At 47.8% G+C, this 24,123-nt stretch overlaps 1 protein-coding gene across 1 annotated transcript in view; it reads left to right on the forward strand.

Moving 5' to 3' along the window:
• Positions 1 to 24,123, forward strand: part of LOC146182153 (uncharacterized) — a 97,540-nt gene that overhangs the window by 49,926 nt on the left and 23,491 nt on the right. Inside the window, exons 7-9 of the mRNA XM_084575904.1 lie at positions 786 to 928; positions 11,404 to 11,552; positions 17,463 to 17,544. Of these exons, the coding sequence (XP_084432030.1) occupies positions 786 to 928; positions 11,404 to 11,552; positions 17,463 to 17,544 (374 nt within the window). The remainder of the gene's footprint in view (positions 1 to 785; positions 929 to 11,403; positions 11,553 to 17,462; positions 17,545 to 24,123) is intronic.

Below are 24,123 nucleotides of genomic sequence, written 5' to 3' on the forward strand. Positions count from 1 at the left end.
ACGAGCGTCACGGATCTTGTATAGAGGGGGATAATTTTTGCATATTAATATACCCGATAAAACCACGCCGGTTTGGGGTAGCAGTTGCTATTGCGCATGTGTATACTAGAAATCATTCGGTCGGGTCTAACCTTGGCTTCTTCACATTAAACTTTTCTGTTTTCTTGTTTTCTTTGTGTTCTTTCTTTTTTGAAACACGAGGAACAGAAGGATTCGCGCTGACCTCAATCGATTTGGAGCTCTTGCATTCACACACATTTGCTGGTACCTTCCTCGCAAGATCCTTTGATATCAACAACTTGGCACACTGGCAAGGTCACTGGTGCGGGTCTGTTTTAGAGAGATTTAGAACCTTCTCTGGAAGGAATCGAGTTCTTTCAGCCTAGTCCGGTTGTTATGCTGGCGCACGTAATTCCAAAAGGTCGCCAATTTGTCTAATCAGTTCTCTGAACCTTGCTAAGGCCTGGGCTTCAGAAGCTACTAGTCACTGCGTTTTATTTATTGCTTATTTTATTTTTTGCTTCTTTTACAGTGACGTAGCTCAGGCCAGTGCAGTGGCTGTGCCACTGCTTTAGAGGTTACTGGTCCCAAACTCACCCACTGAGAGCATAACTTAGAACAATCAGGACTGCGACACATGCGGGTCTGTCCAACACCCTCTCTGTCCAACCCAAATTACTCACCGCGCTCACTGGGCCTGTTTTTTGTTTATTTGCTTTCCACGTTGTCTATCCCTCTGTGTCCGCGTCAGCAGCGATAAATTCCCGATTTGTTCTGGCGCGCAGAACCTGGGCCAGTTCTCGACCGACATCGTGATTCAGCACCACGACATGATCGTGACCAACCAGGACCTGGGGCTGTCTGTTCATTGCCAGTACGACCTCGCCAACCGGAGCGTCTCGAACGGGGTGCAGCTGGAAGTCGACGGGTGAGCCTCGTTTGTCACCCATTCTATCTGCTTCCCCCTATCCGCCTCCGGGGAAGGAGAGAGATACCTCCTTCGCTTGCTCCATAGCATAGACGCTCTCCGCGGCTCCTGGGCAGCCGCGCGCACTTCGTCTTCTCGACCCCCTACGCCGGCGACGCTGCGTTTGCCAGGCTATCGGAGCAACACGCGTGTGTGGGACGTGAAAGTACGAGTCCGTGCGCTACGATCTACGCAGGCACTCGTTGACGACGTGAATTATTGAGCACGTACTTTCCCTTTCTCCTGCGCAAACATCTCGGACACAGCAGGAGGTCTGTTTTTCCTTCCTTTTTCCTTCTTCCTTTCTTTCTTTTCAACGAGTCAGCAAGTCGCTGCTCAGGTGGTACATGCACTTAATGTACGGTCCTGCTCTAGGGAGCAGTTGTCCAAATATTTGCGAGAATATGTCGAAATTCGATGAAGCGCATTTGTTCTGTGTCTCTGATATTCATCGAGTTGCCCCTATCCGAATTCCTTCAGTAATGATAGGCGTTCATTTGACTTCAGAAAGAATGATATGTTCATACTTTTTTTGCGAGCGGCAGGTTACATATGCCACTGGAAATGCAAACGACTGGTGTCTATAGATAGAAATCAAATTAGTAAAGGAAGAGTAGGGAGAGAAGCAGAACATCCCCCCCCCCCTTTTTTTTTTGTGTGTGGGCTTTATTTGGGGTAGAACATAAATGTAGAAGGGTGTGTTCTGACACTCAATGCCCGTTTGGCCGTGGGAACATGTCGACTGCTGTATAAAAGCGTTATGCGTGACGCCTCGTCGAGCAGCAGCTCACTGGGAACTAATGCTCAAGTATAGGCGTTCCTCGATACCTGTCTCATTGACCCCGGACTAGAGAGAAAAACATGGCGTGGACCAGTAAGATACGCCCTCTCGGTTCTGGAGTGCAGTTCGAACTGGTATGTACAGTCTTCACCAAAAATGAGAAGGGCTCAACGCTGCAGAACCGAATGTGGAGCGAAAACATTAGCTGCGGGTGACCGAGCGTTCTTCTTCTTATTTTTCTTCTTCCTCTTCTTCCTCTCCTTCATGTAGCTACGCCTCTTCACGACGTAGCTGCGGCCACCAGAGGTCTCACTTTGGCTATCGTAGTGTTGCTTTCGCAACAAAATATGCAGCCCAATGGGTTTCCTTTTGAGCCCTGCAACTGGGCTCCTGAAAGGACTCCTGAATACCTCGGGCCAAGAGAGGTGAAGTCGAGATTTCTGGTCACCTGCGAAATTGTTAACGCTGCAGATGCGCGATGAGCACCGTTAAAGAGGTTAGAAATGAAGCACTTGCTCTGTATATTTTTGAAAAAGACTGTACCTATTCGTATTGTTCTGCGCCAGCTTGCTTTCAATTCAGGGCCTCCGCGTATCTTGTTTGGAGACATAATCATAATGAAGCTAGTCGAGCTGTCCCACAGTTCTTTGCCTGTATCGGTGTTTGTTTATTGGGAGAGAAGCAGAGCGTTTTCTTCATTATCGTCTGCGTAGGCAATATCACGCAAATACAAATTACTATTTACGATGTATCGGCGCCACACTAGAGTACAGGGTTATATTAGAATTTCTTCAGATGTTCCAAGTCATCAAGAATGCTCACCCACTCAAGGGGTGAAATGCTCATGGATAAAAGTGAAGAGGGCTGCTCAACCCGAGAAAACAAGATGCTCCTACACTTTTGCTCTGCCACAGCAATTAATTGAGTTATTTGGAATAATTTGGTAGAAAGTAGCAGTAAAGGCCAACCAGCTGATCTAACGCTACAAACATTTATCCTGTAAGCCCTACAGCAAGTCTGGCTTAAGAGCGCGGAATCAAGCCTCCCGAGCGTCGATCGTGCCTCCGCTCAGTGGGCCGAGGCGTCGATAGTCGGTACCGAGCTCGGTGGCACGCGTTTGATAGCAAGTGGTAAATAAACGCGCGTTAATATATTTTACCGCGTTTTTCTTGGCGCCTTGCAGGCGCGATTAAACAAGACACGAGGAAAGCTTGCGTGATACCACGCCAATGTTGGGCTATGAGCATAACAAAAATGCTAACCGCAAATAAAAAGTTTTAAGCGTACGCTAAAGGACCCCTAATTCCTTTCTTCTCTCCTTGCAGTACGCGAGACGTTGCCTAAAATTCACATTTTTGGAGAAAGAGCTTGCGTGATACCACGCCAATGTTGGGCTATGAGCATAACAAAAATGCTAACCGCAAATAGAAAGTTTTAAGCGTACGCTAAAGGACCCCTAATTCCTTTCTTCTCTCCTTGCTGTACGCGAGACGTTGCCTAAAATTCACATTTTTGGAGAAAGGACAAAGGGTTACGCTGCGAACGAGGGAAGGCGTCAGTAAGAGAGGCGCTAAAAGGCAGGGTGGAAGGAGCGGGAGGGGTCGTCATGCCGGCGACGACGACGATGGGAAGCCCCTCGAGGCGTGGCGCCTGACATGGCGCGGCGGGATGCCGCGACTGCAGAGATGTCCCGCCGGTGCAAGCGGTCGGGTCGCGCGTCACACGCTCCTGCACCCACGCCGCCCGCGGCGAGAGGGAAAGGACGAAAGAAAGCATTGCGAAACAAAATACAAAACGAAACTATACACCATTCCAAGGCTTAGCCTTAGCCGCAGGCATGGGGGAGAGTGAGAGAAGGGGACGACCGCTCGGAACTGTGCGGGTCGCGACCACGTGACCTTGCGTTCGGCACGCCCCGTACCGATCCCGTCTTTTCACGCAGCGCAAGATATCTCGCACCTCATGAGATCGAGCGAGCCCGGTATCTCTGATGGACTGTGTCAGGCGTCGGGCTTCGCTGACTTGGTTCAACGGGGCGCTCTGAACAGCAGACACTATTGAATGGGTTCTCTGTCTCCAAGACGTCTCCAGTTCTGCGCTAGTTCATATCTATTAGGTCGTACAGTATCCTCATCTCAAAGCACAGACCTATATTCAGTGCTTAGGGTAATCAAAACAATATTGGTGTCGACTTTAACTCCTCCCTTTGAGTGTACGTACATTTTCCGCTATTGAGGCGAAGTCGCTGTTTTGCATATTGGGGCAATAACATGTGCGTATTAAATGGACTTCTGAGAAGATATTCGATTTGCATTATTATCTGTGCGATGGAGAAGGAAGTGGTGAATGCATTCCTAAAACACACAAAGAGGGCATCCGCAATCTATAATCGGGCCGTAATTGAGGAGGTGTGGATAGATTTAAGCTTCCTGTGTACTGTGCAGACTAGGTGACTCGTTGGAAGACGTAATTGGTGGTGGCTTACGTGTGGTTCAGAGGTCTGCTGAGATAGGGTGGCTCAGGCTGGTACGAGGCAGGCGTAACTTGAACGGGAACAGAATAATAAGCTCCGGGGGGGGGGGGGGGGGGGGGGGGGGGGGGCTAGTTAATGCATTATTTAAAACAAAAAGATAAAACAGACGACACGAAAGGAAGACGAACGCATGAGCAACTTGCAACTTACGGTCGATTGAATAGTCGAGTGAGAGCGGGAACAGAGCGACCTTACATCGGAACTAAACTTACGCGCAGGTTTTTGCTTCGGATCAAATTCCCTTATTAGATTCGGCAAGGAAACAGTTCGTCCCTCTCTACGACAGCTGCACCTCCGCAAACACACTCAAGCTCGCTCGAAATTCGAGAGGATCAGATGTAACTCACTGAGTACTGATCCTTTTTTTACGGAGACAGGAACTAAACCAGCCAAATCGCAATCTCCTTTACAAGCATTTACATTTGAAGCAAGATCGGGATATATATATATATATATATATATATATATATAGAGAGAGAGAGAGAGAGAGTACATTGTAACGAAAAACTTATCGCCACACAAAGGCGTTTCATTTGTTTCCAATTCTTACCTAAGAAATAGTGCCGAAAACTATTGATGGCATTCGGCGCAGAAGTGTGCACTTCTGGATTTGATTCCAAAAATCGTCATTTCCCAAATCGAACTTGACAAAAAAAAAAAAAAAAAAGAATTTTGTCGTGTTGAGCTTAAGGAAATTAAGTCGCCTGCGGCCAACATGTACTATAATAAGCTGCGCTTCAGGTCAGGTAAACACCCCGTCAGGAGTATGCAGCCCACAGCATTTACTTATATCCGATAGTTTCTGGCTGAATAATAATAATAATAATAATAATAATAATAATAATAATAATAATAATAATAATAATAATAATAATAATAATAATAATAATAATAATAATAATAATAATAATAATAATAATAATAATAACTGGTTAACAGGGAAGGAAAGGTGCCGTATCTGTCACACCTTTTCCTTCGACACCTGAACCGCACCGTAAGGGAAGGAGGGAAGCTGGGAGTGAAAGCGGAAAGAGAGAAAGGGGGCGCCGTAGTGAAGGGCTCGATCGCCTGGGGATCTTTAACGTGCACTGGCATCTCGCAGCACACGGACGCGTTTCCCTTTTGCCTCCATCGAAACACAGCCGCCGGCGGTCGGGTTCGAACCCGTCTCTTGAATTCTGCACTACACAGCATACAATGCACACTTCACGCGGAATGTTTCTGCACGGATAAACTAAAATATTCTTACAGCATTTCAAGGCCCTTTGCGGTTTTCAACGGCGATACGTATCAGCGCCATTAGACGATTCGGACGAAAAGCCTTTGGCCTGAAGAGCTCTGTTCAAGACGGTACATTAACGGGGGGCGGGGAAAGGGGGGGGGGGGGGGGGGGAAGAAAAATAAAACAGAACAACGTCCAAGCCCACTCAGCAAAACAGGATCGCCTAACCAACCCAGTCGGCAGACTGAACGGTGTCCCCGGAGCGTGCCCCGGAGGTCCCGCCGGCGCAAGTCGTCGGGTCGTGCGTCACACGCGCGTGCGCCCACGCAACCGCTGCTACGGTCGGGAAAAAGAGAAAAAGAAAAGAAAGATGGTGAGGGGGACATAAAAAAAGGAGAGATGGAAGAGAACCCGTCGCCACAACAATGCACGGAAAAGACGAAGAAGCAACGGGAAAAAAAGAAAAAAGACGACGCAGAGACGAGGCAGTGGCCCGGGTCCTCCTCGTTTAGCCGCCAAGAAGAACGGCGCGGTTAATAGAAAGCGCAGCGGGTGCGTTCTTGCGTTAGCGCGAGAGGCATGCCTCGACGCGACCTGCACCGGCGGCCGTCGGACGACGCTGTTGTACAGCGACGGCAGGCCGTACACGAAGGCTGCGACTGGCCATGCAGTGAATGGAAGAGTCAAAACGTGGGCGGAAAAAAAGTTGTATAAAGCGGGATCCAGAACCGTCACCTTTAGCGGCTGTAAATCACGGCGTGCGATGCAGTGCAAGCGGAGTTTGAAAAATAATTTAAAGAAAGAGAGGAAAAGGAGAAGGGGGACACTACTGAAACGAAACTGTCGAGCGAGACTGACGAGTTCCTCACGAAACGGTCGCTCTTTGAAATACAGGTAGCAGAATAACAAAATACTCAAGGTGTAAACGTAGAGACGAAAAAGGGAAGTTGCTTCGTTTTTTTCGACAGCGTTCTCAACTCGAAGCAAGAGGTGACGTCTCGTACTCTGTATAGAGCGAAGCACTGCGAATGATGATGGGATATGATGTAAACTGGTTAGAGAAAAAGTAAAATAACCGGATGAAGTAAAATAAAGTGGGCTATATAAGGATGGAACGACAGAACAAGCATGGTATGAAAAATGTTAGCGCCACACAGGACGGACACAAGAGAAACAAACAGGATTACGCGCTACTGGCAGCTGATTCTTTCATTGAAGGACACACATAATATTGAGTTTCATCGTCACATTACCTATCAGTTTTCGTACACGTAAGGAAGATGTACTCTTGTACTATGGAAAAGAAAGCAGTGTTTAACGTAGGGTCGGCTAAATCTGGTAAAGACAACCGGCGCCTCTTTGAAAGTAAAAACCAAAATAGCACACAGTTTGGTTTGGTTTGGTTAATTGGGTTTAACGTCCCAAAGCTACTCAGGCTATAAAAAGACCTCGTAGTGGAGGGCTCAGGAAATTTTGACCACTTGGGGTTCTTTAACGTGCACTCTAACAGCACACGGGCCCCTTGTTTTTCGCCTCCGTCAAAAAGCGGCTGCCACAACAGGGATTCGATCCCGCATCCTTGGAGAGAGAAATCCAGCGCCCTAACTATAGTGAGCCACACCGGCGGGGAAGTTTGCTAATATATGACATTAAATTTTAGTAAAATTAACAATAAGAAATGGGCCTGGTCAGGACATGTATGCGAAGACTGGGTAACCGGTGATCCTAAAGGTAACAAATTGGATACCAGGGGAAGGGAAGTGTAGCAGGGCATTAAGAAGTTCGCAGGGGTAAAGTGAATTCAGCTAGCACAGGACCGGATTTGTTGGAGAAATATGGGAGATGTCTTCGCCCTGAAGTGGGTATTGTCCGGCTGATGACGATGGTGAACATTCAACAGCGCTGACTAAAAGCACATCACAACGGTCGAGGCGATGGTGTAATGTGCAGTTGTCCTGCGCTCTTTTATTTCGTCTTAAGAACAAGCTCCAAGAAGCCCAATAGCTTGTTTTTGTAAACGGGTTCTAATTCGTTGTTGTTCCCATTTACACTGTTCTTCACTGTAGTGCAGATAACCTACACTCAGAAGGTGCATTGCTCATTCCAGTCCCGAAGCAGAGTAGGAAGAAGAAAAAAAAAAAAAAAGGTGGCAGGATATCATTACTGTTTTCCACATCACTCCTCCTCCTCTTTTCACCTCGAGAGAGAGAGAGAGAGAGAGAGAGAGAGAGAGAGTGAGAGATGAGCAGTGTAAAACTGCATGTAGTATCACGCCTCAAGGCGGCACTGCCTCGTGTGCGCCTGTTACGGGACGCGCTGTCCGTGACTGCAGCGGTCAGCCGCGGCGATTCCGGGTTGTCGCCTTGTCTGACCGTACGCTGCCCGCTGGCCTCACGCGCTCTTTTATTCAACGCTGCCAACCACCTCTTAACCTTCTATGCCTGCTTGGTCACGCTCTCGGCGGCAGTCGTTTAGGTGAGTTGGACGGAAGAGAAGCAACAAAACCACTCACCGGCAACACCGGCAACGCCATTCAACGTCAGCAGATGAGTTCTCGCGGCGCTTCCTTTATTTGTAACGCGCTTCTCGTCGCTCGGAGGCGAGTGCGTGCCTTTTAGGAACACTGTTTCTGGTCCGAAATGTGAGATCACACGGAAGTTTTTCACACCCGTTCATTTCCGGTATTATGCAGCAAGGTGCCACGTCTTGTTAATGTGCTAAAAATTTCGTAGGTGGGACTAGTTCCAGCACCGTGGCTGAGCCCAGATGAAAAAGTAGTGAGCTTTCCATAACTATACACTATACACCGCAATGCAGAGATACATTTTATTATTGCTATTCCAGAGTTGCAGCTTAAACATGTTCGGTATTTTCAGTCGGTTGACTGGACGAATGCACTAGGCAAGATACAATATGATCATGTGAACTATCCTTGTCAACCGAAACATGATGCTCGTAGCAGACTGGTTGGTTGGACAGAGTTGGTATAACAAGGCTGAATTCATAGCTAAGATTACGTTACATCTGTTCCTCTTTTGCCTCCCACCCAAGGAGTACTAACTGCCGTCTAGTATATAGTTACAGTGATGTTAGCGAATGAAGAGCAGGCATTGGCAACAGGGGGGGTCACCTTGCCGTTAATTACAACATTGAGTTTCGGCTGGCCGCTCAGAAAAGTCTGCACTGCCAGCGAACATCCTGCCATTAATGGCGCAGGCACAGGCAGCACAGCCGGAAATGGCATAAGTGCTGGCGATTTGCGATGGACTAAGCGAACGTAATGTTCCTTATACCTCTACTGGTTGTAACAGTGCACCGGCGTCAGGTCGTCATAGAGGCACCGTTTGGCGCTAGCTACGTCGTATTCAAATGTATGCAAACAGTATGGCGGGGACCACCGTCGGAGACGAACGCATAGATTGGCCGACGGCCAGCAACACTCTGACCTTCGCCTGTGGGTTGAGAATAAGTGGGGGAGCGGCGGGAAGGTTAGCAGACGCATTGAACTCGAACAGATCTCACGTACTGCTAACGCTTGTCAAGCCGTATTCTCGACTGGCACCGCGGGAGCGCTGGCACGGAACCGGAATTGCAGTAAGCATTCCCAGTGATGCGATCGACACGCACGGGATTGTGAGCGCTCGCCACGAGTAATTGCCGCGTATGGTTCCCAGGCAAGAAGCGCCTGCAGTCAACTAGTACGGCCTCCGATCACTGAGCGAATATACGCCAAGGCTTAGACCAAAACCTACCGCTGCTCCACTGGAGCTGTCAGCAAGTCGGCTAGAGATTCCTGAAGTGAGTTCGTAATGCAAGTGAACGTGGTTTCCTCCAAAGCAGAGTCTCCGACTGCTCGAGGACGCCATGGCAGCGTTATTCCTCGGGCGGCGGCTAGCAAACCCCGTGGGCTTCCACATTATTTGAGCAATTTTCTTCCTGCTTGGTCTAAGGGAGGCTTACTAAGAGCTTCAATCTTTTCCTTTACCATCACTTTGTCTCAGTTCTCAGTTTTTTTTACGAGCGCCCTTTTGTGTTATCCCCAAAGAAAACAGGTGCTGGCTCTGTAAGAAAATAAGAGGGGGAGCGGGCTTTTTCTCGAGGTCAATGACGCTCTTCCAGGCCAGGCTCAGCTGCCGTCTGTGTGCTTGTGTGCCGTTCTCGCCGCTCCAGAGACGGCCGCGGGCACGAGCCGTGTTTGAAGAATCCCTTCGGCAAACATGGCCGACGCCGTCTTTTCCGGTCTGGCTGCTTTGGCGGCGCGCTCTCCTGCCGCTCTAGCTCGCAGCAGCACCACCTTCGGGGCCTCAGGCCTAACAAGCGGTGACGCGTTCCACCAGCCCGCGTCGCTGACAAGGGACGTTGGTCCATCGACGATCTGTCGTGCTGCAGCCCACCGTTCGCGCGTCTTTCTCTCTCTTTTTCCTCTCCTGCCGTACAAACGTACGTGACGTTTTGACGCCACGTTCGTCACACCACAGCGGGCGTCTCTGCCCGAGAGGTGTGACTATTGGAAAGCAATTAGGTGTCCGCCCGCTTCGGGAGGAAATTGAGCGTGTCGTCGCTGCGGCGACGCCGTTTTGCGAGACAATCGACCACGCCACGTATTTCCCCCGTGAAGCGGCCGCCGCTTTGTTTCGCAAGCCTTGGGACATGGCTGTGAGGACTAGCTACAAGTGCTACAAGTTGCCAGGGTGTTGAACCCGACAGTCTCGACTACACCAGAGGCTTCTAAAGTGGGTTCTGAAGAGGCTCTCTCTCTCTCATTCAAAAAACGCTAACTGAAGCGAATACATTTCCCAGAAATATAAAATAGTATACCAAGACAGGCGCCTGCTGTCTCCTTTCTTATTTTCCTCTCTCGCAAACGCGTGATTTCTTGCATGGAATTTCTTGCTTCTCTTCCACAAGAACGCAACAGCGTTTTTCTTGTAACGTCGCCTTATATACGCCCAACTCTTTAAATGTGTTTGTTTTCCCCCTTCGCAACCACGTATATATATATATAAAAAAAAAAACATTTTTCAAGTCGTAATTGAAGAGCTTTGATGTGTCTCTCCTCAGTGTAGTACTGGTCAAACGCTCTGGTTATATTCGGCCGAAAACCGCCTAACTACCGAAGACTCATTGTGCATACTTGCGTAGAACTGGACACTTTGAGTTAGTGCAGGACACTGCAGCAACAATAGAGCTCGTTTGTTGATGTTGTTGTGGTTGTTGTTGACAGCTAATTTGATGCCTTATTTGCGGTGGCTCCACACAAATTCGATTGGAAACAAATATTTGTGTGCATGAGCACTCAGAAGCGCAGACCCCAAAAATGACATAATACCCAGCTCTTATTTCACTTGTCCGACGCTGCGTTCAGTCCGTCCCTTCGCTTTCTGCGAAGTGTGAGCATAGATAGACTGCGCTGTTCAGACTACGTGATGTGGTCGGTCTTCTTGTACACAACCGTGCAGCCTTGAGGATACGTACCATGTGCGGAGAAAAGTAAATGGAGCGCGCGTTTTCCTTCTGAAATTTTTCTCGCGTTGTATAATTGAAGCTGGCAGTAATGTTATGTGCGAACCGGTCAATGCCCTTTCACTTGGACAGGTATTGTTTCGTTACCTCTGGTACAAAAGGCGTGCTTTTAATCGGAACGGGAAAGCGTGCTCCCTTTACTTATGTCTGCACCTGTATCATGCATGCCAATGCACTTTTATGCACGAAGCACATGAAGGCACGTAAGTGAATTTACAGGTTTGCGTATGCCTTAATTTCACCCAGGCAAACAGTGAGAGGAGTTCCGGTGAACTCAGTGTGTTTCATTTATGATCTTATCTTCGCCTGCGCAAGTATTCTTCGTACAGAGTGCAAACGACCTGGTGCTAATGCTTGTGCCCTGCTCGCTGCCGCAGGCGTGAGGTGGAGACTTCGCAGAGTCAGCTGGCCACGGTGAGCTCGCCCAACGTCACCATGCGCATCACGGACCGCAACGGGGACGACGTGTTCACAGCGCAGGTGGGAGACCCGCTGGCTCTCCGCTTCGAGATCGTCGACAGTCACAGTGAGTGGCACTCCACGCCATGACTATCTCAATTCCTTCTTCACGACTTCACGACTCTCTTGACGATAATCACGGGAGAATGAGTAGAGTGTCTGGTGGCCATATAAATTTATAACTCTGCGTCGATGACGGACGCGTTTTCGAGACACCGACGGATCAAAATGCCGAGAAAAATAACCATTGAACTGACCAAATATAGATGTGGAGAATCAGTGAAGGGGAGGTCAGCCAGGCTAATGCCAGGGTGAGTGACTTTGCCACACGTGAAGAGGGAGGCATAGGGACTGAGATATCGAAGAGGATAAATGGAAGGTAGAGTTCTCTATCTACAAAACATGCAGAAGTCGGCAATGCAGAAGATATGTAGCAGTCATGTGACGTTAAAACGAATCCAGGGCCTGCGCATTGTCATTACCGTGCGATGTACAGTACACCAGTAAATGTAAACGTAGGTAGGCAAAGTTTCCGGATATTTTAATTCTTCCTGTTCTTTTCAGCCACGCATACGCTGAGAAGTTGTGCAGATGTATGCCCATGTTTTAGGCTTACGCGCGCAAACTAGAGTGGTGCCAAAGGATTCGCACAATAAATATTCATTTGCTTTCGCGTGCAATGCATAGCACATATATATTGCTAAGCCTAAAATATTTAATTCTGGAATATTTCCTTCGAGGCGCCTCGTAAATCTGTTCTTTGAACTCTTGTCTGCTTGAAACTTGCTTGTCGATTTTTGTTTTTTTTTTTTTTGAAATTTCAGGTACATTGTACATAGACAGTATGAGGGAGACGAAGCTAATTATCGCTATTAATTCTTACAAATTATCTAGTCGATTATATTTGAATGGTTATTTTTTATCCTTTCGTAGCGGCCTCCGTCATACGAGGGGCATATAACTCCACTTAACATGTAGAAGGAGTGCTATTAGCAAATTTCTCCAGATTGCCATCGCGACGCCTATAAAAAACCTACAAAACCTGCTCTAATGGGTCTTTGATAGCGCCCTCTGTAAAGTTTGAGATGAGGGCTATGGGACGCAACGAAGGCTTCAACAGTGCGTTCGCTCTTCTCATGCATGCAAGAAAAAAAAGTTCCCGGTGTCATCAAGATCAGATCAAGCGATATGCTTGAGACTTACTTGAGACGGATGCGTAGCACCCTCTGGCCAGCGAAAACGGGGAACGCTTCACTTCAATCGCGCCGCCCAGTCGATCACCGCTGGGTGCGTGAAAAACAATAAGGAAGCGTATTAGTTTACAAGAAACAGCATCAACAATTCAAACATGTGGACAAGCATGTAGTCCCGCGAATGCCTCAACCGTCCCTGATCGCCGGGCACGCGGGCAAGCGTGGATCGCACAACCGATCACTCATGCGGCTGTGACCATCTTCCGAAGGTTGAGCACCGCGGTGGGAATCTGGGATCTTTTTAGCTTGTTCATTTATTTCACTGGCGCTGGGCAAACGCATAGTGCCGACCCTAACCTCGTGGGCGGCAACTGTGGGCCGATGCTCTACAATGGACGGGGGTGCATTGATCATCATTAGGACGACCAAGGCCTCCGGTTGTTCTCTATTTTTGATTTTCTGTTCACCTCTTCCGTTTATTGCGACGTAATCATGGGCGAACGCAAGCAAATTGCAGGACGCGTTCAGGTAAATTAGTACCACGCACACAAGAGTCTCAGCTTCTCCTATTTCCGCTCTCCACGTGGCATGTTTGAGCGAGGTTGTACAGGCACTGTTCGATGCAGCTTTTAGGAGTCAGAATCCTGGCATGTTATGTACGAGGAAATGTGCGAGGTATTAAACAGCGCCCCCATCAGGACATTTTTGGAAAACTGTACTGAACACTATGCAGGCACAAAGATGATCCCACTACCTTGAGATAAGTAGCCGAACCCAGTGTGAGCTGCACTTTGCCAAAATTAATGAATGCCAACTTGCCCATTTACCTATATATACTTACAACTCCGTCAGGAAATTGAGCCCCAATGGCACTTCTCATTTTATTTATTGACACGATAGTGTTAAAGGCCCCGATCACTAAAAAAAAAGAGAAAAAAAGCGGCATTGTCGTTGTGAGCGAAAAATCATGGCCATGTCATGGTAGCTGGTATAGTTGGCAGCTTGCATGGTTGGGCACTGATTCTTCGATGGGTTGTACAACTTAACGAGACCACATGGCATCAGAAAATTGGGAGGAGCTGGAAACTAGGATTGCTTATTTTGAGGTGTGAAAGTGAAATAAGAATGAGCCTTCCAGTGCTCTTGGATTCCGAGTCGGGCGCTCTACACCTAGGCTACGCCGACATGTTCATGCGACTTGGTTAAAGCGGGGCTTTATATGTAGAGTGGTCGCCTATGCTATCGAATGATACTCTTAAAGGCGATGCTTAAGTGTCTCCCGTAATGTTTTTTTTTCTCTTATTAATTACATGGAAGATTGATATAAAGGAGACGGTTGTCGCAGCGAAAACCAAGAAAACAGCCTGCATCTGGTTAATTCTGCAGTAGCTGCAGTAAACGTGAGAACGCAGGACTTGCACATCAGTGTATTTTATGACGTAAGGCACGCGTGGCGTATCACAACCGGGCCATATTTTTTTTTTATCCTACACCAGCTACACTAGTGTAGCTAAAAACCATTATAGGAGATTGTCTACACTGGTGTGACTGGTGTAGGTTAAAAAAATGGCCCGAACGTGTCTGTCAGTGCTCATAACAGAACACGCCGTCGAGCGAAATGTTGTTCAAATCTTGGACTTATTTATGCTTGTAGCCTATAGCCAATGTTGAGCTTGCCAGATCTGCAGGAGAGAACTTTAAGAAAGCACATTCCAATCGATACAAAGCTAGACAAGCTCTGTTCCAGTTTTTTTGGCCTTGACACAACTGAGGCAATAAACCTCTACGGCATGCGTAGAAAATGTGCCTGGAAGCTTGTAATGGTTGTACCACATTCATTCTTTTCTTTTAAAATTCACTAGTTCAGTGAATTTCAGTGCGACTTTTGACACACCCAGGCATTCTTGAATCAATACACAATGTTCGAAGAACCCACAGTGCATTCTATCAAAAACAGTTCGAATATAGTACGCTTGACCAACACTAGGTTTCATTAGTCTTGTTATCAATCATTCCATAGAACGTTCGTGGTGACAGCTTTATTGCAATTAATTGTGTCAGTTGTCAGTTTCAACTGCATTTTTCTCTCGAACGCTTCAACAATCGTTTAAAGCAGGGAGCTTAATTTCAGGCTGCCATTCACAAGGCACGCTTCGTTCGGATTCGAATGATGTATAGCATGCGTTAAGCCCAGGTCATTAATTATCAAATATTCTAAAGCAAAAAAAAAAACAAGCAAATATTGAACATCCACCCCGTAGGCGTGATTGCCGACAGCACGAAGCGGCCATTTCGGATTGTTCATGCGCGTAAGTTTCTTTTGACGCACAGAGTCGGGCGCATAATCAAATAAGAGGCCAAATGAAGTCCATGTTCCAAAGCTGCAATCGCACGCTTTTCTCGCTTGCTGGCTACACATTTAATGTCAGGGTTCCCGAGGTCCTCTACGAAGGCAGCGGTTCAAGCAGCGCCAGACCGAAATCCGTTACGGTGATTCCTCGCTGTGCGGTTCGGGCCGTGCGCTTTGAACTTTGCTATAAGTTCATTAATGTACAACCATGTACTTAAATCGCTCCCTGCGCGATCCCCACTATTGCCTGGCTTAGAACCAGTGCCAGCTATCAAACCTCCTCTCATACAAAACGAAAAGAAAAAAGCCACATTGCTAACCTGTACACCATAGATTGTATCTGAATTCCCTGACGCCGAGTGCATTAAATAAACAGGAAAATGAAGCCGCTGCGCCGTCTTTGGGGTAGGGGTACGCTTGAAAACCGGTCAAGCGAAGATTTATCTTCACGCTGGTGTTTTATTTACGTTTTTTTTTTTTTATTTCCGCATCGTGTGTGTGTACTGGAAAGAGGCCCCGACAGGGCGGAAGCGAAACGTATGATCTCATTTGTCAGGTGCCTATTACAGGAGCAAAAGCGCGTGATAGATGCGTCATTAATCCGGCCCCTGCGTCGGGCGCTGGAGGGACATAATGGAGCGGTGCTCCCTTGATGCTCATTTGAGCTAATGCGAACCGCAGCGTGGCGTTGGAGGTACGCGTTGGTTTTGCACGCTGCGCTGGAGTCCTGAAATGTTTGCTCGTGTTCGTGTGCGGCCTCTTGCGGTGTTAGAACAGACGTGAAACCTTCGCTCTCGGTTTGTCTGCTCACCACGCTCACATGGCAATCAAAGCCTTAGAAGAGTCGCCTTTTCTTGTTGGAAGTTTGCACCATTCTCTGCGTTGCCGCCGTAAGCGTGTACCCTCATCTGTGTACCCACGCAGCGTATACCCACAGGGGCACATGCACACGGGCACATGCGCACGGGCATGTGCACACGGGCACGTGCACACGGGGCACGTGCACACGTGCACATGGGCACATGCCCACGAGCACGAGCACACGGGCACATGCACGCGGGCACATGCACACGGGTACATGCACACGGGTACATGCACACGGCCACATGCATACGATCGCATGTACACGGCTACACGCACACAGGCTCATGGGCACGGCCACAACGACACGGACACGTGCGCTAGGGCACATAAACTAGGACACATGAACACTGACACATCGACACAGGAGCATGCACAGGGGTGCAAGGATATGGGAGCAAGGACATGGGCATATGACGTGGACACGGCACCTGCATGGACACGGGCACGTAGGCATTTTGTCCTTGCATGCTGGTACGTGCGCGCACAGACACGATCAGACGACCAGTTATTCGACGATGTGGAAGACGTTATGCAGGAAAACCACCTTTCCGCCTCTCTCTTCAACGTAACGTCCGTACTCGGTGTCTGCACAATCACTCATCTAATAAAGTGCTAATAAGGACGAGGTTTAACATGCCGAAACTGCAAAGGGACTATGGGGGAACACCGTTGTATAAGGGTTTGTATTGTTTCCAACACCCGGGGTCCTTTATCGTGCATTTTCTCTGAATGTAGCATGTGTAGTGACATGGAAAACTTGGAGTTGTCAGGGGTACTGTGTAAAGTGTGGGCAAGTCAGTGCAATGAACCGAATGAAATTGGCAAAATGGTCTACCGTGAATTTTGACGGTACCTTGAGTGCCGCTCGCACATGGCCTTTTCGAAATGGCGTGACATCATTTAATTTCTAACTTGTGTAAGGCACGACATCTTGTCCGTTCTATCCATCTTGCCTTTGTCCACGAAATGAGTGTTGTGTATGCTGTTTGGTGATCGACAGGCTGCTACACCCCTTAATATGTGTTGCCTGGTGCATATCAATAAGCTTAGCCAAGTTAAAAAGTACTTTTTGTGTAATAAGTCGTAACCAGTGATATGCGTAATTGATCCACTTCCGATGTTTCACGTTAAGCACCACTCGAACCTAACGTGGCATCAAAATCTGTCTAGAAAGATTTCTGTCAGGCCGAATTAGTCTTTTCATTGCAGTATATTTGCACTTTCAATAAACAGTTTAAAGCGCTTCTAGTAAATATCAGTAGAATCAGCCACTCCGTTTTACCGCCTCTTCTGTGCGCAGGGAAGTTTGACAGAAATAATCGAGAAAAACGTGGAGAACCTAGGAAATTTGAAAACAGCAGCTTGATAGACGCACTGACTTGTGAGACCTAAACCGGTCAGATGCAAGCAAAATAACCGTGCGAAGGCTTACGCTGTTGGGCATGCAATACTCCGAATTTCTGGCGTGCGGTCACCAGTTAGCCCGAAAAAGTACTGTGCTGAGCAGATGTACAAGGATGAACAGCTCTCGATGTGTATGTGTAATTCTCTGTTCCCTCTTTCCTTCAAGGTCCCTATGAAATCTTCGTGCGCGAGCTGGTCGCCATGGATGGTGTCGACAGCAGTGAGATACTCCTGGTCGACAGTCATGGGTAAGTGTCCGATATTTGTTTCCTTTTCCTGTTATCTCTGGCGTGACTATAACCGCTATCGCCTGCTCCTGGAGTAGACAATGAGAGCTCGAGTTTCTTCGAATGTGAGAGCAAAGCGCAAGCAAAAAGGTTTTGAGTGCGGGAACGCCAGGACGTATCTATGGCCTTATGCCGCTTACGCATGCCCGACAGGACGGCTTCGTGCGGAACTATAATTATTCGCTGAGCTTAATTTGCAATGGAGAAGAACCGTTTTCTTCAGTCGCATACAACGCGTACGTTGATTTCGATGACCGCACAGTGAGGGGGAAAACAGTTTTTTTCTCGTGAATTAGTACAGGTTGCTATGGAAGCTACCACGTAACACCTGCTGGCGCACGTGCATCTCCCTCAACTTCCAAACACTGTCAGAGTCAGCGCTCCAGGGAAGAGCGGTTTTTGTCCCTGATACTCGGCTTAAGACGCTGAAACAGCATCGAAGTCGCGTCAGAGCCCCTTTTCATCCTGCAAGTTATATTTTAGGCTGGTAACTAAAACTAATTTATGTAAATGACACCTTTATGCTAACATTTCAACAGGTTGTTTTTCGAGAGACTCAACAAGTTCTAATGTGGCAATCTTGTGCCGGTAATTAAAAAGTTCACTAGTTCGTATTTAATTAAATAGATAACTTTGGAGAGCAAAAAAACATACTGCAGACTAGGCCACGCGGCTGTCAGTAGCCCTCAGTTGGTTTCACTGAACTAGAGCAGTCTGTCTAAAAAATTAATAATAATAATTGGTTCCGTAAGCTGGGGTGCCGGGCGTATTAAAGAAAGCCAACTTGCCGAACTCGCCACACCTACATATGCCTTCTGCATCACAGTGCAAGTAAACGATGCTACGTAACAGCACACGGGACTCAATTCATTTTGCTGAAGTACAGATCGTAATACTGTCCAAAATGCCACGGCTTGGAGCATCAGAGTCAGCTTAGTTCGCACAGGCGGCGATCGCCAGGCACTACATTTGGGATGGGAGGAGGAGGAATAGGAAAGAATGGCATGGATATTGCCACTCGGCATTGCAAGAAGTAATGCAAGTATTACAGGCAGCAAGACAAGTGCGCAGGTGGTCACGTCGCTTAAGCAGGACGACTTCTCCCTTGACATTGATTTTAATAATTTGTGGTCTTTAAATACGAGCTAGCGGATAGCCAGCCTGCTTCGTGCAGCTTCAAAAAAAACAATGTCGAGCATGCAGCCTCTGTAACGAAACATGCCTGCTGACAGCTAACCACCTTCTTACAGCTTCAGAACCATAAGTCGAGCCAGCGCCAAGTTTAGCGTTGTTTTCTTCTCGGGATCGGTAGCCACTGCAAGCATACTGTACCGCGCCACCCTTTCCTAGCACGACCGGACGCGACGTGACATTCTCGGCGCGAGCTTGTCGGCGCGATGACAACGACAACGCTTGACATCACGACGCAGCCAGACTTGTTGGAAGTATACAGTGTTGTTGACGGGGTGGTGACACCCTAAAGCAAACTGGTCGCGAGTGGTTGACAGGGAACAAGGTTTGTTACGCGTTCCGTGAACGACAGGACACGACTGGACGCCACGACACGCCACGGCACGCCCGGCGCTTTCTTAAACGCGGGCAAAGGATATATTGACGTCCCCCTCGGGAACAGAGCAGACAGCGTAGCAAGGAACATAAGCATTGCACACATTCACAAAAAAAGGGTACTACGGTACCTAAGGCATTGTAAGTCCTGTTCCGTCCAGTACTGCACACTGATTACTACCGTGAAAGCCAACTATGGTTTTGCGCTCCGAACATCTGACAGTATTGATAAGCACCTGCGTACGATGGAACACCGTCTCAAAAGGCCTCTTTCGCTCGCTTCGCTATTCATTGGATACTAATCAGCTTAAATGCTTGATTTATTTATTCTTATTAATTCGTGCACAGAGCAGTGTCGAGACTGTGTCGCGGGAATCGGCACTGGATGTGGCTGTGTGACGATATTGTGACATCAGAATACAACAGAGATCGACAAAACGGGCTCACACTGAGATCGCCGTTATATATTTGCGTCCTTTCTCATTTTCTTTCTTGTTTTTAATAATAGTTTGCGATGACGGCTTCTCTCATCCCATCTCCCCTTTTCTCCTCTAATTACAAACGCAGTTGAGCTATAAGCACTGAATGAGCATTGGTGTGCTTGTAAAGCTAATGAGATCATAGCACAGGTCGTCATTCAATGGGCCCTTCCCCTTAGCTTTGTTATTAGCGCAATGTGAACTGAAAACATGTATAATATTGCTTAGCCACTAACAACAACGCAATTACCGTTGCAAAACATTTCTTTACCCGTCTGTCTTAGCACTCCCCTAGTTCTGACATATTCTCTTGCTCTGGGAACTTCGTTGGGGGGGGGGGGGGGGGGGGGGGGGGGGGGGGTAAGAACTAATCACCTTGCTGATTAGCTTGCCTTTTCGGCAACCTGGTTTCATTTTATTTGTGGTATGCTTACAAGCAACTTTTCTTTCCTTTTTTTTTTTTTCTACACGTGTTGTAATTTTGTTTAGGACGTTCGCTGGCGCGACCGACATAACACTGTACTCTTCTTGGTATGCAAACTCTCGTTCTTGTTCCCTTTGCACAACGAAAGCGACTTTTTCTGTTTTCATAACACGCGCAACAGTGACGCCTGCGTATTTCCGCGTGAAACAAAACATCACAACGCGCACCGCGCCTGTACATCATCCGCTGACAGCGACTTATACAAAGCTTTCGAAACGTCTCGCGAAAATCGTTCGAACCCCAAAAAAGCAGCAGCTGTCCACGCTGGCTGCAGTTCGTTAACCGCCACCCCACGAGCGGACAGCGCTAAAAAGACAGCAGGCGGGGACGGTGAGGAGAAAAGAAAATTCAAATACGATGAAACAAACTAGACTTGAGTGCACCTTAAGCGCTCTCTTGCTTCCTTCTTTGCGCTGGGTTCTTGGCCGATTATACCTGAGCAACACGCGCGTGCTTTCCGCTTTCCGTGTTACTTTTTTCACTCTTTCTTTTAAAGAAAGAAACCTCTCTCCCCGACTCCGCTGCATTCCGGGATAGCTTAATCGCTGGTTCCGACACGAGAGGAGAACTCGGCGAGTCTGTGTCTTTGCCGCTGGTGCCCCGGCATTATCTCTGGACGAGGCTACTCTTTTGCCGTCATTAAGGCGAGGAGGACATAGACTCTGTTTCTGCCACGGCTCTGCATCACATGCAAGCTCCAGATCCGAGCTGCTGCTTGGCAGGAGGAGCGGCCGTCCTATCCGACATTTCGCCTATCCGGGCCACTCCGCCAAGTTTTCTCCCCTTGGCCGAAAAGTACAGTGGCCTTTTGAGACAGTTCCTCGCGTCGTCCGGTGTTGCGAGAGGAGCAGAGCGGCTGATGCGACGTTGGTGTGAGGCGTTTTGCTCGCTTGGCGCGAGTGTCTTGCCTCTGCATACAGGCTTCTTTCTTTGTGTGCTTCGAAAAAGCGGGAGGTCGTCGCACCCCTGTCTTCAGACGACTGGTGGCGAGCGTTTGCCTTTGCGTTTCTCCAGTCCTTTGTTTCAGTTTGATCTTCGAGTTCCGGTAGCGTCTGTCTGCAGAATGCTTTGAGGCGCCATGCGGTTCCATCACTCGTCCACGCTTTCGACTTTCGCGATTTCCGGTTTCACTGTTTCGCTTTCTTTTAGTGCTTGTCAGTTTTACCCAGAAGCCAATGACGCTGAAACCGGGTAGCGTAGCTTGCGTCCTGCTGAAGTGGGATGCTATACTTTTATCTTGGTGATGACATTCTTATCCAAGTTCTTGCAGTTAAAGACCAAGAAAATTGTATACGAGCAGTAAAAGTCGCAACTATGGGTATAGGTTGATCAAGTAAACAGGTTTTGTCTACCCTCTCAGCCACAATTTTTCTTATTTGTTCGGTCTTTTCTTTTTCGTTTTACTAGCAGTCCGTTCACCAGAAGTGCACTCAGCAGCTTCCTCGAGTAGTCAGCGATGGAGATTAACTTGTTTCATTTTTCAATAAGTGATTGTCAACAGGCTAGCTGTGCATAAAGAAGCAATTCCTCATAGCAAACCTTAATTTATGTATTGAAACACGGTCATGCATGAAGAAAGGAGCTTGGCCAGTGTACGTTAGCCCGCTATAATACAGCCAAGGTACAGCTAGAATCAATATGAAAGGGAACACGGGAGCGCATGGCCTTTGTGCTTTGCAAAGCGCTGCCACCAATACAAGACGAGAATGGGTGGCACCAAGGGTATACGCTCGGGAAGAGCAGCCGGCCAAGTTAACTTTGGATGCGTCTTTACCACTGATTCTTAGCACCTGTCGGTAACAGTGCATTTGAAAACGTGTACAATATTGCAATTAGGATGATACTATTTACTGGCCAACAATAAGCTCTTGGACAACAAAGAGTGTATAAAAAATCGATTGTTTCACGTGATTGCTTGAAGACGTCAGAGCGAAATTGCGAAGCTAAATAGCAAAACTGAGTGACTTCAGTCTTACTGCAGAAAGTGCAGTACCAGTACCACAAATTCATTACCAGATGGCAACGCAACGCAAGTCTATAATTGAAAGCCAGAAATGACTACCCTTCAACTGTTATCAGCTTGAATCTACCGAACAAAGGGGCCACAGAGAAGTCGTGAAATATTGTTATTCATAAATTGAGTGCATTTGTGTAACTGCTGTCTGAGCTGGACTCTCTTGTTCATGTCTATTACCGAACGCTGTAAAATGATTACCCCCACCTATGATTCTGCACGTCAGCATTTAATGACTGCCTAAGTGACTTTTTTATCCGCAGTTTCTGACGGTCATTACCTCGGTTCCGTTCCGATGATAAAGAATTTCGGTCGTTCAGGCTTCCTCATTTTCTTTCTTGTTTATATATTATTCTTTAGCCAACGGTCTCGCGATGTTAAATGCTTACGGGTGGTTTCCTTTCAAAGCTTTATGACGCTTGGAAATCACAAATAGGCGTAAACAGCCTTTCATCATCATCATCATCATCATCATTTATTTACCCTTAAGGGCCCTTTTGTTAAGGCATTACATAAGGGGGGGAACAACCATATAAGTATATGAAAATATAATTGTTGCCTTTAAGCTTCTGTCATGCTTAGCGCAATTAAGCGTAAAAGCTTTATTTAAAACAGCACCGTTATTTACTGCCATTTTCTCTAAGACAAGGGGGTCTTATATTGTATCCACCGACCCGAATAAATAAGTTCAAGGTACAGCTACGACGTAGACAAAATGGGACTGAAGGAGACTTCTGGCACACACAGTTACCCTACGGTAGTGATGCAGTGGTTAGGGCGCTCGATTACTGTTCCCAAAGATGCGGAATAGAATCCCGACCGCGGCGGCCGCTTTACGATGGAGGCGAAAAGCAAGGCGCCCGTGTGCTGTGCGATGTCAGTGAACGTTAAAGAACCCCTGGTGGTCGAAATTTCTGGAGCCCTCCACTATGGCGTCCCTCATAGCCTGAGTCGCTTTGGGACGTTAAACCCCATAAACCCCAACCAACCAACCAACATCTGGCCCACTGCATTGGATCTTAACCCTTCAAACAAATAGTCGGCGTCTGAAAATGTCGCCTGTTTTCAAGAGAATTTCGCACCCGTCGAAAGCGTGTTCTTTCCAGGATCGGCCTTTCATAGAACCTTGGTGGTCCACGTGTGAAAGTTTGAAGGGTCGCTTGTATCGCCTCGGACACCCGAGGACCGCTCTATCGCAGACGCGAATCACTGTTTGGCTCTCTCTGCGAGCGCAGTATACGTTTACCACTGTTGCCATTACCCCCGGCCATGGCCAATGGGAGGTGCTTATGCTAATTTGTGAGCGGTGGCCGCCCCTTTCTTTAGCAGCAATGGCACTAAAACGCTGGTTAGAAGCCATTCTGGGGCCATTATCGCTGATGTTCCGGTGATGTGAAGCGCGAACTTAGCCAATGATCAGTGCTAATGTGTCTGGAGGCAAAACCGTAAGTCGCTGACCGCAGGTAAAGCTGAGGGGTGGTTCGCTGCACTAACATTAAACCATTGGCGTTGTTAATAGCACCGCTGCTGAACGCAAATTCTTCGCAGTAAAGAAGACGAAGCTATATACAACACGGAAATTACCTTTACGGCCGTGCTCAAAGGGGTAAGAGGGCGCTTTGCTATATACCAATGACACCCGTGGGCGCTGAAGTATAGAAGCGGGGAATTGGATCGGACAGCCTGGTTACCGCGCAAACGGACTACAATGACCATAACATGGTGGGACATAAGGTATGGCTTCTTCGCAAGGGACCGCGGCCTGTAGTTTGAGAGCAATTTTTTTTCGCCGACGCTTTGAGCTCTACCGCACGCCACAAATAGTCGGTACCTAAATGAATGGGCACAGGAACGATCCAAGAAAGCGCGTAGCCTGACTACATTATTGCAGGCACACCGAAGCATTCACCTGCTTCGTCTGCGCTTCTTAATGACTATAGATTCGGCCGCGCGAGAGCAAAGGGAAGCGGACTGTGTCTAAATTTCTATTTTTAGAC

The sequence above is a fragment of the Amblyomma maculatum genome, chromosome 8 (assembly GCF_055883805.1).
Source record: "Amblyomma maculatum isolate TAMU_Amacu chromosome 8, ASM5588380v1, whole genome shotgun sequence".
Taxonomy (NCBI): Eukaryota; Metazoa; Arthropoda; class Arachnida; order Ixodida; family Ixodidae; genus Amblyomma; species Amblyomma maculatum.